This window comes from Bolinopsis microptera, chromosome 12 (assembly GCF_026151205.1).
Source record: "Bolinopsis microptera isolate Bmic1 chromosome 12, MBARI_Bmic_1.0, whole genome shotgun sequence".
Classification (NCBI taxonomy): domain Eukaryota; kingdom Metazoa; phylum Ctenophora; class Tentaculata; order Lobata; family Bolinopsidae; genus Bolinopsis; species Bolinopsis microptera.
In genome coordinates, this window is record NC_087083.1 from 13,723,605 (window position 1) to 13,740,029 (window position 16,425).

The following is a 16,425-nucleotide window of genomic DNA, read 5'->3' on the forward strand; positions in this document are numbered from 1 at the left end:
CCGCATCATTTAAACCTACAAAACAAAAATTAATTACTGGTTAATTAAGTAATTAACACCTAATTAGGTGAGAAAATGGCGATAGGGTCGGAGATAGATAACGAGCGGATTGAGTACCACAACAACACGGTACTGACTGTAGCTTGTTGCACCGAAGATCATACTGTTCTCTCAGGTAAGATCAGTTTTCTGGTTAAAAACAATTTTATTAGCAATATTTCCAAGTACCGGAACTTTAAGTGATCAGTTCTTATAATGTTATAATGATGGTTTCATGATACTTCGTCTGTTTCCATCTGAAGATGGCTATGGGTCTGAAGTTAGCATTAGTTAAGTTGTCGTCCTCGGTCAAAGTGCAGCACATAAACACTATTAATACTTTAATAGTCTATCACACTTACAAAGTGTGACTTGTAATCTTTAGTGATGGCAGAATCTTGATACTCCCCTATTACTTCCCTATTCAATATCTTAAAAACTGTTAAAATTGTATTTCTGTTAATGTTCCCTGGTCTGATAAGTCCCAGCTCACTGTCCATCTTATCCTGATGAGATCTTCACTTGAAACCGATTGGTGATCTCTCAAATCATAACTCTTCATTCTCAACACGATTAATTTCATCCCAGCCTGCACAAGAAGCTGAACAGATTCCCCATCATCTAGGCGGCAGGAAGCTCTTATCCTCGTAATGTGAGCAACTCTTTTCCAAGAGTCTCTCCACATCCTGGATCCCCTCCTCCTCCTCCTTCTTCTTCCTGCACCCCTCCCATAAAACCCTTTTTACCCGTCTCAGTAACCTAAACTGTCCGCTAGTCTCACTCTTCACGTACCGTATCCAGACCCAGAAGATGAATGTGCAGGACCCGTTAAAGATACAGAGGTGCAGTTCAAAGTTGGATGTACAGATCAGCACGATGAAGAACATGATAGCTTTAGCTCCTGGTGGAATGTTGATTTTCATGATGATTGAGTCGTCGCTGTTTATGTGGGATATTTGGTTTGTGGGGTGGTTCTGATCTTCAAGTTTGGGTTTGTGGAGGCTGTTTTCTAGTGGTATTGGGGAGCCTTGACCGGAGTCAGAACTCGGCATTGCCTCAATTAAACTTGTTATAATCATGTCACTGTCAGTCGCCATCTTTAGATGTTAATCAGGATGTTGTGTTGTTTTTTAATCACGTCATGTTGCTTCTCAGATACCTTGGCCTGGAAAATAACGGTTAGAATGTTACATAGTTAGATAATGAGCTAGGCTTGACTATAATAACTCCCTGATAAATTGGTGTCAAATTTATAATGTCAGAGAATATTAGTGAATAATGCGCCACAGTATGGGGCGTTGAAGCTAGAGAACGATCTTTAATCCCCTTACAGTTATAATCACCTCTTTACTTAGGCACCATATTTTAATATTTTAGTACCATATTTGATATTATCTAGTCATTGGCAAGGTACCCGGATTATTAAAACCCGACTAGTATACCAGGGATTGTACGAAGAGTGGTGAAATTCAAAATTAAAATACTGAAATTAAACATTAGAGCTGGAAGAAATTAAACTGAATTTAACAGTAACTTAAATAGCAGTTAAACACAAAACAACAAGTTCAATGTCATATAATATGAAGAGAAACAAGCTACGGGCTACCCTGCCAGTTTATCGGTAAACAAACTATTGGTTAACAAAGCAATTAACAAACTCTATGTATCTATACACAAAACACATGAGTCCATGTGTCTTGGGAGGTCGTTGTAAAGCTATAGTTCAGTGTGTGGACTTAGTGTGCCAAAATTAACCATTTCTATAGAGTTATCAATTGAACAAAGTAAAGACGTGTAGAATTAATTGAACAAAGTCAAGAGGTGAACAATTTGAGCAAGAATAACAGCAGACACTAAATTACTAACTTACTAAGCACTGTAAGCACCGTATTCACACTCAGACCTGACTCCTGAGTTTAGTCATTTTCCGATACGAGATCGGGGACGGGTTCTAAAAACAAACAAACAAGCACTGTAAAGGTGATCACGTACTGTAAACTTTAAGGGTGGTGGTCACGTGACAAGTGCTCTGACACGTGCTCTGACACGTGCTCTGACACGTGCTCTGACACGTGCTCTGGTACAGTGTACACTGTGTTTGATCACGTACACTGTGGTTGATGCCGTGTTTACAAGGCTATTATGTAATTATCGTTCATTAGTTCAACTAGTGATAAGAAAAGTTTCTCAACAATTTCAACATTGCTTGCAGGTAAAATATATGCAATCTCTGCAAGCTTTCTGTACGATACGTCGCAATTTCACGATAGACATCATAAAAATGTGCAGTAATTCGTAGTAGATGTACCGGCACGTACAACAGCAAGACTGGATCAGAAGGTTAACTATACGCAAGGTATGTACAGGTAAAGGGAATGATGCCGAATGTTCAGGGAATGATGCCGAATGTTCAGGGAATGATGCCGAATGTTGAGTCAACTAAAGACATTTCTAGAGTTAATAGAGCTAATGCTCCATTAAACAAGCTACCTAGTATAGATCAGATACTGGCTGGAACAAATATATTTAAAGTCGATCAGATGCCTTAGTCTGAAATAATATTGGGCATATAGTTCTAACTCAATAAACTAACGACCAACAATTGCTGTATAAACTGAACAAAACCTTCGTATAAAGGCTAAAGGGTTCGCTATGGCGTGATAATCACTGAAAACATTGTAGAGCTGTGAGAAGCCGGATTTGGAACGACGCCAAGAATGTCCATGTAAATATGACACAAAATGTGGAGTGGGGCTATTATTATCACATGAAAAGATAGACACACTGATGTGATCATTGGTCTAGAGCACCGTATTGGATTACATAATCACATAATTATGTAATTACATGCCGAAATGCGAAAGAAAAACTCGACAACAAATAGAAGCAAAATTAATAGAAAACAACAATAATTAAAAAAATGAAACAGCTAATTTTCCAATAATTATGAATTGAAAGTAAAGCCAACAGAAGGTAGGAACGGAGACTTGACAAATATATGACACAATGTTTACTAGGTTATAATAAACTTATAAACATTGTATACCACAACTGTAAAGTAGAACGTATCAAGTTACTAAAACTTACTATATTTAGGACCTGTGTATTAGGAGCTCAGAGAAGTGTAGGCTCAAAGAGAGAGAGGGGGAGAGAGAGAGAGAGGAGAGAGAGAGAGAGAGAGAGAGAGAGAGAGAGAGAGAGAGAGAGAGAGAGAGAGAGAGAGAGAGAGAGAGAGAGAGAGAGAGAGAGAGAGAGAGAGGGAGGGAGAGAGAGAGAGAGAGAGAGAGAGAGAGAGAGAGAGAGAGAGAGAGAGAGAGAGAGAGAGAGAGAGAGAGAGAGAGAGAGAGAGAGAGAGAGAGAGAGAGAGAGAGAGGGAGAGAGAGGAGAGAGAGGAGAGAGAGGAGAGAGAGAGAGAGAGAGAGAGAGAGAGAGAGAGAGAGAGAGAGAGAGAGAGAGAGAGAGAGAGAGAGAGAGAGAGAGAGAGAGAGAGAGAGAGAGAGAGAGAGAGAGAGAGAGAGAGAGAGAGAGAGAGAGAGAGAGAGAGAGAGAGAGAGAGAGAGAGAGAGAGAGAGAGAGAGAGAGAGAGAGAGAGAGAGAGAGAGAGAGAGAGAGAGAGAGAGAGAGAGAGAGAGAGAGAGAGAGAGAGAGAGAGAGAGAGAGAGAGAGAGAGAGAGAGAGAGAGAGAGAGAGAGAGAGAGAGAGAGAGAGAGAGAGAGAGAGAGAGAGAGAGAGAGAGAGAGAGAAAGAGAAAGAGAAAGAGAGAGAGAGAGAGAGAGAGAGAGAGAGAGAGAGAGAGAGAGAGGAGCTACAAGTTTGTTGAAATGACCTGTCATTACCCGGCATGTATATCTAGTGTGAGGAGCGGGGAACAGAAAGGAGCGAGTTAAACTAACACTTCCAACTAAACAGAGGGATATCCTTAAAACAGGGCATACCCTCGAAATATCCTACAACCCAGCACGGACTGATAAAACTAAATGTAAATATAAATCAATGTAAATATAAAAGCACGCTCAGGGTGCTTGTGGTAGTGACACTTCTAGTTCCGAGGGGGGGAGGTGTTGATAGAGCTGGTAGCAGCTGAGGCCGGCGTGATTCTTTCTTATGATTTGATCTGTTTTCTGTGCTCATTTTATTACCTCACCTTCAAGATATATGTTCATAACTGATGCTACCTGAGCTGGTGTGCTTTATCTACAGAAATGATCTGGATTGTCCTATCTAATGTATCATTTGTGCCATGATTCTACTCTAGTTCAGGATAGTAGATATTTTGGGGACACGACAAAGTGCGTCATATGAAGTATCAATGTTAATGTTAATATATAATGTATCTTATTACATGTCGACATTGTTGGTTTTCTATCCAGATAATATTCCATACAAAAGCAAACGCTCTTATTGAAGTGAATCAGTATTTTCAATAATATAGTGAAATATTTTCAACGTACTACTGAGAACAGCTAGATTGTGATAATATTACACATTTTATGGGGTAATTCAACTGGTCGCAGTTTACAACAAGCAAACCTTATGATTATAAAATTCGTAAACAAATCTTCGCAACAATTTAGCCTTGAGCATGCGCATGTTAAACTTTAAAACCATAACTTAAATCATCGTTGAGACTCTATACACAGGCAGACTATAAAAACAATGTTGAAACATATCACACATGTCACAATGTAAAGAAATAAAAGAGGCGGGATCTGTGGGAGCAGGTGAAGAGAAGCTATTACTCCTTTACTCTATTACAATTGTAACTAGTTTATATACCTACTGCTACATGTTATTTTAATGTCAAAGATATTACAACCGTAACTAGTTGATATACCTAATACTACACCATTTAATGTCACAGATATTACAACTTTAACTAGTTGATATACCTAATACTACACCATTTAATGTCAAAGATATTACAACCGTAACTAGTTGATATACCTAATACTACACCATTTAATGTCACAGATATTACAACTTTAACTAGTTGATATACCTAATACTACACCATTTAATGTCAAAGATATTACAATTGTAACTAGTTGATATACCTAATATATTACTCTCTTTTACTTTAATAAGATTTATATCTGGGGGTACTGGATCGTTTAAATATTACGTCAGCGGGGGAGGGGTTGATAAATTAAATAGAGGAAATTCTGACGCTAATGTAGTTTCTGTACAATATCTGTTGATTGTCTAAACTTGCTGACGGAAGGGGAATCTGAACACTGCGAGATTTTGGTGACGTCACGTTTGAATGTTCCCTCGCATGATATTCTTTATTTTGTATAATTCATTTCTACATGCTGCAAATTAAATAAGGGAATGTGATGTCGAGAACAATTAAACTTTAATTTTCTAAAATATCGCTTAGCTGTGAAAATATTTTGGAAGGGAAATTATACATAAATAAAGGAAATTACGTTAAAATGCAATGACAAAGAGCAAGATGCTACAAAAACTGCACAATTTATAAATAAACAAATGAGGAAACAACTGACAAATATTTGATGTTATACTGCCTACTACACACAGGCTCTGTGAATGTAAACAAACCATTAGCTATGAAATATAATGATAATTACTTGTTGCTCCCGGCATAGTTCGAGTGTTTCGCTTGACAATAGCCATGCGATGGAGGATCAATTGATAAACTTGTATATAACCTGACACGACCTATTGAAAGCGCAAAGCTGATGTGTTAAATTAACTTGATTTTAAACAATTTTCTAAATTCTTTCAAGTGAACCTGATCATCTTGTTTCAAATATATCATGAAATACCCAGAGATGAATTAGCTTATTCGCTAATGGTGTTCATGAATCATGATTTTCGTGAATTTAAATTGTTTTAAAATAAAGTTGACCCAGAGGGTACTAGGGTCTTAGCCCTTAGGGTGATTCAGTTGAGCATGATTACAGAAGGTCATAAACAGTTATTTCTAAATAGTTCTATCTACGTAGCACTTCACATGTTTTTATCAGAGCTATACGAAACCTACAAGCATTATATACACTGAAATAATTAAATAATAATGACAAACGATTAATCACTAGCTATGAAACTATCCTGATCCTGCACCAGGACAAAAATGTGTCACTTTCACTTTCACCTTCACTTTCACTTTCACCTTCACTTTAACTTTCACTTTCACTTTCACTTTCATTTTCACTTTACATTTGTCTCTTCAGGAGCGGAGGATGGTTCTGTGGCCCTATTTTCCAGTAAAGATAACACTCTTCTTCATCGCATAACACCTGGTCCTGTTGACCCTGTAAACTGTGTTACGTTTAACCCGAGGTTAACTTTAATAACTTAAATTCAACTGTTATAAGCATTTTATCTAAATTTCGATTTTATTTACTTTGGCTGTAGAACTGAATTCATTTAAGATAATGAACTGGCGATTGGACGATATCAAATTTTCGTTGAATGCTGGACAACTAAGATTTTTTAAAGCTAAGATTTTTCTCTAATTCAAGTTTAGATCTATACGTAAGTTTTAGATCTATAAGTTAAGATCTATAAGTTTAGATCTATAATCGTAATTATATCGTGTGCAATTTGTAAATTAATTTAAAATTAATTTTCAAAAATATCCTAGGGAAACTGCTAAATTTTACTGTGCTCTTGGTGAGAAGATCTTTGTTTACGATAAAAGACAACTGAACGGTTTGCCCCTTTTTTTGCCCTCCATCTATCCATGAAACATATTAGTGGTTCTTTAAATAATTCTCGGAGAAGTGGCGTATAATAATATCTTACATATAGTCGTATCTAATAAATTTTGATAAAGTACCACATAATTACCACATAATTACCACATAATTACCACATAATTACCACATAATTACCCAGATGTGTGTGACACATATGCGTATCACGAGGAAGAGATTAACCAAGTAGCTGTAGATGAAAAAGGGCAGTACATGGTGAGTTCCACCTTAGTTCTACCTTCCCTTGTAGGGAAGCCAATCAGATATCCGGCTGAATTCGATCCGGAAATCAAAACCCCCCCCCCCCCCCCCCAGCCGGGTTTCTAGTACCTTGTTATATTCCACACCAGTCGATATCATATTGAGTCACTTTTTGTCACTTTTTGTCACATAACAGTCGTAACGAGTCACTGTTTGTCCAGGTATCTTGTGACGATGACGGTACAGTGATATGTTTAGACCTCACTAAGTCAGGAGGGAAGAGTGTCAGTAAACACACCTTACACGACAATATATGTGCTTCTGTGCAATGGGTATGTAGTGTCAGTAAACACACTTTACACGACAATATATGTGCTTCTGTGCAATGGGTATGTAATGTTTAGTAAACACACCTTACACGACAATATATGTGCTTCTGTGCAATGGGTATGTAGTGTCAGTAAACACACTTTACACGACAATATATGTGCTTCTGTGCAATGGGTATGTAGTGTCAGTAAACACACTTTACACGACAATATATGTGCTTCTGTGCAATGGGTATGTAGTGTTTAGTAAACACACCTTACACGACAATATATGTGCTTCTGTGCAATGGGTATGTAGTGTCAGTAAACACACTTTACACGACAATATATGTGCTTCTGTGCAATGGGTATGTAGTGTTTAGTAAACACACCTTACACGACAATATATGTGCTTCTGTGCAATGGGTATGTAGTGTTTAGTAAACACACTTTACACGACAATATATGTGCTTCTGTGCAATGGGTATGTAGTGTTTAGTAAACACACGTTACACGACAATATATGTGCTTCTGTGCAATGGGTATGTAGTGTTTAGTAAACACACTTTACACGACAATATATGTGCTTCTGTGCAATGGGTATGTAGTGTCAGTAAACACACTTTACACGACAATATATGTGCTTCTGTGCAATGGGTATGTAGTGTTGTCAGTAAACACACGTTACACGACAATATATGTGCTTCTGTGCAATGGGTATGTAGTGTTTAGTAAACACACTTTACACGACAATATATGTGCTTCTGTGCAATGGGTATGTAGTGTTTAGTAAACACACTTTACACGACAATATATGTGCTTCTGTGCAATGGGTATGTAGTGTTTAGTAAACACACTTTACACGACAATATATGTGCTTCTGTGCAATGGGTATGTAGTGTTTAGTAAACACACTTTACACGACAATATATGTGCTTCTGTGCAATGGGTATGTAGTGTTTAGTAAACACACTTTACACGACAATATATGTGCTTCTGTGCAATGGGTATGTAGTGTTTAGTAAACACACTTTACACGACAATATATGTGCTTCTGTGCAATGGGTATGTAGTGTCAGTAAACACACGCTACACGACAATATATGTGCTTCTGTGCAATGGGTATGTAGTGTCAGTAAACACACTTTACACGACAATATATGTGCTTCTGTGCAATGGGTATGTAGTGTTGCAGTGGTTTAGTTTAGTAGGGACCATCGTGGCTCTTAACAGACGAAGTGGAACAAGGCTTATAATTATTAATTGGTGAAAACTAAATGAAAATAATGGACGTTTTGGCACTCATTGGCCTTTTACTAAGATGCAATGGGTATGATAATCTCAGTACATTGTTCCGCTCAGTAGCTTAGAGTTTAATTAGGTGATTCTTTCAAGAAAATTTCTGTTAATCTGAAACTTTAGTTCTACTTTCCTATCATCTCTAGATATTTCATAACATAATATGTTGACATTTTATGTCAAAGTCTCAGTAATGTCACACAGTACCAGAATACTGTTTAAATAGAAAATGCAGTACTCTGTTCCAATAATTAGATAATTAACCACTAATAACTCTCTTGTAATGACAATGTTACAGGTACCAGGCAGGAGCTCGGAGATAGTGTCAGGTGGTATGGACTGTAAAATACACCACAGGTCAGCAACAAACACGTGTCACTTTCACTTTCACTTTCACTTTCACTTTCACTTTCACTTTCACTTTCACTTTCACTTTCACTTTCACTTTATGGACTGTAAAATACACCACAGGTCAGCAACTAACACGTCATTCTTTCTGCTTAAAACTTGTTAATAGGAAAATTATTAGTTTAAATTTCATGGTTGCTAATCACTTGACCAGCATACTCCAATTAATCTAAGTTAGTTATAAAGTAACAAGTTGCTAATAACAAGATAATTAACCACTAATAACCTGCCTATTAGTGCTAATTACAAGATAATTTACCCCTAAAAACCTGCCTAGAGACGTGTACAAGAGCCGTCCCTTGAAGACCCTGACAGAGAAGACAGAGCAGCAGGGGATACACATTATAAACCCACCTTTTGTCAACTGCGTTTCTACTTATTGGGGCTCCAGGTTTGTTTTATATTCACATCTATTAAAAAACAATGTATTTCAAATTTTAAAAAGGACTTTTTAAGGTGCTGAGTGCACGTACCTCCTTAGATTATCACGTGGGCGTATCACGTGGGCGTTATCTGACCATGTAGTCGATATGTACCAATACATGATCATTTTTATAGGTTTTATAGTCAGTCAGATTACCGCTTGTATTTATTCTGCAAGGTTTTAATTTTATTACTGTCCACTCAAAAGCGAATTCTTCTTTTATCCTTATATGCACTAATAGCTGAAGTCGCTGATTGAAGAGATTTCCTTGTCCTTGATTTTGTGACCCTTAAAAACATAACCTTGTGTTTGATTTTAAGTATAACTAATTCATCAGGTATATGGTAGCGGGGTACGGTAGCGGAACTGTTAAAGTCTGGCGACTAGGATCCAAGAAAGTCGGCTACGTTCCTTTCAAATCTTTACCACGTCACAACGCCGGCGCAGGTACGAATTTAATATCTTCACAAAACATATAAATTTTGAATTTACGATCCTTCATTAAATCCTTTTTCGTTTGATTTAAATTTCCTTCCAGTTTACCAAACAAATCTAGAAAACACACAGAATTTTAGGTTGAACAATATAAGACTCAAGAATTGAACACATAAGATTATAAATAACAGTTACACGTTTAAAAATAATTAAATTTATTCTGCTACCATATTAAAGTGGAACGATTTAGAATTGGTGGTTGAGAGCTCTGATGATAATATTGCAGGGCCTCATTCGAAACGCTAGGACTTTCAACAGACTCTAATAAACTTATCTTTAACCATAACAACGTTGCACTATAGTAGTTTATTGTTCATCAATAGAGGCCTATTTAGGGTTAAGCTCATGATATTCTTCTGGATTGCTTGTTATTGTTCATCAATAGAGGCCTATTTAGGGTATAGCTCATGATATTCTACTGGATTGCTTGTTATTGTTCATCAATAGAGGCCTATTTAGGGTTTAGCTCATGATATTCTACTGTATTGCTTGTTATTGTTCATCAATAGAGGCCTATTTAGGGTTTAGCTCATGATATTCTACTGTATAACTTGTTATTGTTCATCAATAGAGGCCTATTTAGGGTTTAGCTCATGATATTCTACTGTATTGCTTGTTATTGTTCATCAATAGAGGCCTATTTAGGGTTTAGCTCATGATATTCTACTGGATTACTTGTTATTGTTCATCAATGGAGGCCTATTTAGGGTTTAGCTCATGATATTCTACTGTATTACTTGTTATTGTTCATCAATAGAGGCCTATTTAGGGTTTAGCTCATGATATTCTACTGGATTGCTTGTTATTGTTCATCAATAGAGGCCTATTTAGGGATTAGCTCATGATATTCTACTGGATTACTTGTTATTGTTCATCAATAGAGGCCTATTTAGGGTTTAGCTCATGATATTCAACTGTATTACTTGTTATTGTTCATCAATAGAGGCCTATTTAGGGTTTAGCTCATGATATTCTACTGGATTGCTTGTTATTGTTCATCAATAGAGGCCTATTTAGGGTTTTGCTCATGATATTCTACTGGATTGCTTGTTATTGTTCATCAATAGAGGCCTATTTAGGGTTTAGCTCATGATATTCTACTGTATTGCTTGTTATTGTTCATCAATAGAGGCCTATTTAGGGTTTAGCTCATGATATTCTACTGTATTGCTTGTTATTGTTCATCAATTGAGGCCTATTTAGGGTTTTGCTCATGATATTCTACTGGATTGCTTGTTATTGTTCATCAATAGAGGCCTATTTAGGGTTTAGCTCATGATATTCTACTGTATTACTTGTTATTGTTCATCAATAGAGGCCTATTTAGGGTTTTGCTCATGATATTCTACTGGATTGCTTGTTATTGTTCATCAATAGAGGCCTATTTAGGGTTTAGCTCATGATATTCTACTGTATTGCTTGTTATTGTTCATCAATAGAGGCCTATTTAGGGTTTAGCTCATGATATTCTACTGGATTACTTGATGTAGGTTCGCTTCTCAGTTGATCTTCTTTCTTCAAACTCCGTAGTTCGTTGGCTTGTCTCTGTGCTGCTGCGTGCTTCTTTCTGTTTCTTATCTCCTGAGTGGGGGTATAGCTTCAGGTTAGTATTTTCAAGGCAACTATTATCATGTCAAATATTATGATATCGTGTAAGGTCTCCTGATATTTCTTGAATCATTAGCTCATTAGGAAACTGACATGATATTGGGCTGTGAACATGTCCATTGTTCAAGACAGTTCGTTAAAATATGTATGTTAACTCTGCAGCCTAATTAAAATTCAACTTGTTTTAAATGATGAATATTAAATTGAAAACATCAAGTTGATAAGCTTAAGAATCTGCACCTTGTAAAGAATTCAACTTGACTTGTTTTAAATAATGAATATTAAAATTGAAAACATCAAGTTGATAAGCTTAAGAATGTGCACCTTGTAAAGAAGCAAAGCTCCCCTTCCTTTGGGAACTCTATACCGAAACATTGCCTTTGTAAGAACACACAGAGCTTTCCCGTTGAACCCAAACATATGAGGGTCAACATTAGGGATTCCGTATGTACTAGAACACCAGCGTAGCCATAACATCACCTCCGGTACACTCCAGCTGTATGGGTCTGTGATAACATGTTTATTTAATTGATTAATTGATTAATTGATTAATTGATTGATTGATAAATTGATTAATTAATTAATTAATTAATTTATTTATTATTTAATTATTTATTTAATTAATTAATATGTCAGGCGCGGCTGGGTCTGCTATTCTGGCTAACTCAGAGACTTGGGAACTTGTGTTGCAAATTCAAATAGCAAATGTTTTACTGGGTATAAGATGCAAAGGTCTGAGTAAAGAATGTTGCATTTGTTAAGTGAATCAAAAGGCTTTTTTAATCTTTTCTTAGATTTCTATTACAGTTGACTCTTAAGTTATGGCCCATTTCTGTCATGACTAAATTATTAGCTATATGATGAAAATCTAAATATTATAGGCTACAATGAGCATTTTATTAACATATTAGCTATAAAGACGAGTACCTATAGGAAGTATAGGTGGGGTGGCAGGAGCGTTGTAAAATATCTGAGCTGCCTCTGTATTTGGTCTCTCCAGGGGAGAAAAGGGTATCATTCCCGACAGGAGCACTGAAATAATACTATCAGTTTTACTTTTATTTATACAAGTACAACTGTAAAATAATAGTTTATGCAAAGTAAAATAATAGTTTATTATTTATAAACTATTATTTTACTTTGTCACTAGGCGGGAAACAGTATCGGATTTTAAATCATATTATTATATGCCACGAACTGGTAAACACAATGCGGCCTTTTACAGCTAACATGAACATGCATAATTCTTGTTGACAACTTCAAACTTTCTCAAATAATAAACGAGAAACAGAAACAGAAACAGAAACAGAAACAGAAACAGAAACAGAAACAGAAACAGAAACAGAAACAGAAACAGAAACAGAAACACTTTAAATTAGATAAACGTACGGTCTGCCATGCTCGTCTTATTATCCTGCGAAGGTGACCGTAAAGAGCTGGAAGGCTGATTAACCTGTTCTTTGCACGGATTAACCTGTTCTTTGCACTGATATGGACCAGGTCTCTGGCAGCAGCCGACTGGGGCTAGGTCGTTGGCCGTTATCGAGGATGAACCCCTCGCTCGTCGCCGAGATTTACCAGTACCGGTCATTTTAGTTTCATAGCTGAGGTCAGTATTCACCGCCGGAAATTGAAAGTAACCCTCTCCCTGTGGCGGGAATTCCTGCCGCTGCAACTCCTGGTTGTGAACGGTCGCTGGTTTGGGGCCTAGTACACTACCCTGAGGGACACAGTAATCTCTCATCAGGATGTGCGCCTCCTCTATTGTGGTTGGAAGGGTGTGGTTTCTGATTTCATCTTGCAGTGGGGTAGTTCTGTGGTTGTTATCGAGTGCAAGGTCATTCATCTTGCAGCTACTTCTTTGCGGTTCTGCCACCTGCTAAATCGAGCACAATTAAAGTTTAATATCTTTGAGTTCTGAGACCTACATTGCTATAATGTACATGACGTATGGTTTGGTAACTCTTGATTGAAATGGTCGTGACCGGAAAATAATATGTTTGATTCACGATGTCAATCCTTCGCAGCTCGGTGAGGCACAGTGGTGCATCTCGCCGATCTACCGAAGAGAAGCATTATTTGCGAGAAGCATTATTTGATGCGCGCGCGACCCAGTAGTGCATCGCGCTACAAATAATATGTATTATTTAAGTTAAAATTCGAAAATAAGTTCATACCTGGCGACCAACCAGCTGGTTATAGAAATCAATATTGTAGAGGAAAGGGTTTGTTGCCAGCAGTTGATCCTGACTGATATAAGGGAATTGATCCAAATCTGTAAAGCGACAGGGGTTGTTGAAAGTATCATACGACATATGCGTTAAGCTTATCGCGTCGAAACAAAATCTAATAACAAAATCTAATATCCGAGCAAAGGTAAGGTTGTTGAAATGAGTTAAGTTTATATAGTGTAGCAGTTTATTTAAAGAGCACGCTAAATGGTTTTATCCTGGTCACCATTTTTAGACAAATTTCTTGACTTCGCCTTGACGATCATGATTAGCTCCTTATTTGGTGTTTTACGACATCATCCCTTAAATTCAAATCGGTTTGACCACTGTAATGTAATATCGTTTATAATCTTCATTATCCGTTGAATTTTTGCCCTAATATCTGGGATTACTTTGCTCTCCTGGTTGTAATTTGTAATTTGTAATTTAATGTGCATATCCCCCACTCCTAGGGTGTCCACTGTCCCCGACGGTTATGTCATTATGAAATAACTATTACTCTCAATCCCAAATGTCGAGACTATATTTTACAAGTCTGCGTCACGTCTTATAATTTTGCGGTGCGTCAGTAAATACTCACTAGATTATGATATGGTGTCCAGTGCTCCAAATCTACTTTATAAGGTCTTGGAAGTTAGCTATATGTTCTGTGAAAGTAGAAACGATGCGGTTGCAACTTTTTCTGTTAGCATGAGACGTGGGGAACTGGGCGTTAATCGGATATTATTCTGAATTTTTAAGTGGCAGTTTAAAAATTTGCAAAGGAATCGTTTACCTTTTACGTAATTCAGCCCAGGGAAGGGTTTGGAAATGTCATTTTTACAGAACAGCTGTTTGACAAGTGGCTTTGCATTATAGGGTGAGGGAGTGGGTGGGGGCCTTAAATTGTATTATAATATATTATCAAGATCTTGCGGATACGTGATCTCTGTACATAATCAGTGATTTCGTCACCCAATCACTAGCGGGCAACAATGAGACTCATTAGGAGGTACCGAGCATGTTAGAAATGACGATCTGATCACTTTAAGTGAATACTGATTGTGACTTTCCTTAAAATCAAAGAAATTTGTGCTATAGCGCTTCGGTTGCTGTCCTATGAGCATGTTCTAACCAATCAGGCCATTGATTGAGAGAATAAATCACAGATTAAGTGCCGGGATCCCGGATCATGTATCCGCCAGATCTTAAAATTAATATGTCCTACCGGTTACTTACTTGGGTTACTTGGGTTGGGTTCCGAGCTAGAGTGCTACCAGGCCAAGAATGTCTTGCATCTCCACCGCCAAGTAGTAGCACGTCAGAGACATGTGCCACCGGCCCACTCCAGCATTGAGTTCCGGTAGGACATATTCAAAATTTTCATTGCATCAAAGTTTTCTCCGGAAATATTGCTTCCAGTACCTTGATGGCGACTTTTGTCACTCTCACCGACCTCACTGATTGGTCACTGGTAAAACTTTCAGTCAAAACCGCTAAATTTCGGTCAAGGGGACGGCAGGACATAATATTCAAAATTTTTATTGCATCAAAGTTTTCTCCGGATATACTACTTACTTCTAGCACCTTGATGGTTACTAGTGTCACTCTGTTTTCTGTTTTCTAATTTAGTCTAAAATGTTATTTACAATTATTGTGTGCAGGTTGTGTGTGTCTGGTAGACGGTACGACTGTCGTCTCCGGTGGTAACGATGGTTTTATTCACATCTCTGAACTTGAGAGAGGGCACACTAACGGACACACTAACGGACACTGTAACGGGCATTCTGACAACATGTATGTTTCATATTTCGTTACTTATTATGATAAGTACTATTATATACTATTTTAATATTCTAATATTTCTATCAAGATCTTTGTAACCCTCTAAACAACTTATTTTGCCCCTACATGGTCTAGCTACTTCTGTACAAGTACTGCCCCATCTTGCCTTTTTAAGGGTGACTTTAACCAAATAACAAATTGATTAAAAAATTGCCTTTATCTTTATAAAAATAAATGTGTATCACCTCCCCGCCAACGCCGTTACTTTAACGTCTTTTTCACGTCCTTTTATGTTTTAACGTCCTTTTTCCTCAGAGCGAGTGACGATGACGCTGATATAGACGACACCTGCACCTTCAAACTCCTTCACGGACACAAGATTAACTGGTTATCCGGCTTCAGGGACACTTCGTGTATCATCCTGTACGCGTGTGATGAAAGTAACGTGGTTACTAAGTACTCTATTAGGTGACCTGGTCACGTGGGATGAAAGTAACTAGGGAGTTTAGTAACCAGGGAGTTTAGTAACCAAGTCGTTTGGTGACGAGCTTTCGTAGTTACTTACATGGAATTTGTGTAACACGCGTGTCAAGCCGCGTGGTAATTTTTAAACTTGGTAACTCGGTGACTTACATATGTTACTAGGTTAAAAGTGCCTTGGTTACTAAGTGCCTGGCCTTGGTTACTAAGTGCCTTGGTTACTAATTAACATGGTTACTAATTAACATGGTTACTAATTAACATGGTTACTAATTAATATGGTTACTAAGAGGTATTGTTACAAAGCATTGTTGTATGCAGCAGACTGACCATACTCAGTAGCTTGACAAATCACGTGTTAACAATGTTAAACAATGTTAAACAATGTTAAACAACGTTAAACAATGTTAAACAATGTTAAACATTGTTTAAAGAACATTATCGTT

General features: G+C 37.3%; 1 protein-coding gene across 1 annotated transcript; it reads left to right on the forward strand.

The window, feature by feature from the left end:
* The first annotated feature begins 61 nt into the window (after positions 1–61).
* Positions 62–16,032, forward strand: LOC134823933 (WD repeat-containing protein 53-like). The gene is made up of 11 exons (XM_063835529.1): positions 62–175; positions 6,237–6,345; positions 6,650–6,717; positions 6,904–6,977; positions 7,184–7,294; positions 8,228–8,392; positions 8,868–8,926; positions 9,255–9,368; positions 9,739–9,848; positions 15,379–15,511; positions 15,815–16,032. Exons 1-11 carry the CDS (start codon positions 76–78, stop codon positions 15,969–15,971), a joined length of 1,200 nt encoding a protein of 399 aa, XP_063691599.1. The 5' UTR covers positions 62–75; the 3' UTR covers positions 15,972–16,032.
* The last annotated feature ends 393 nt before the right edge of the window (positions 16,033–16,425 follow it).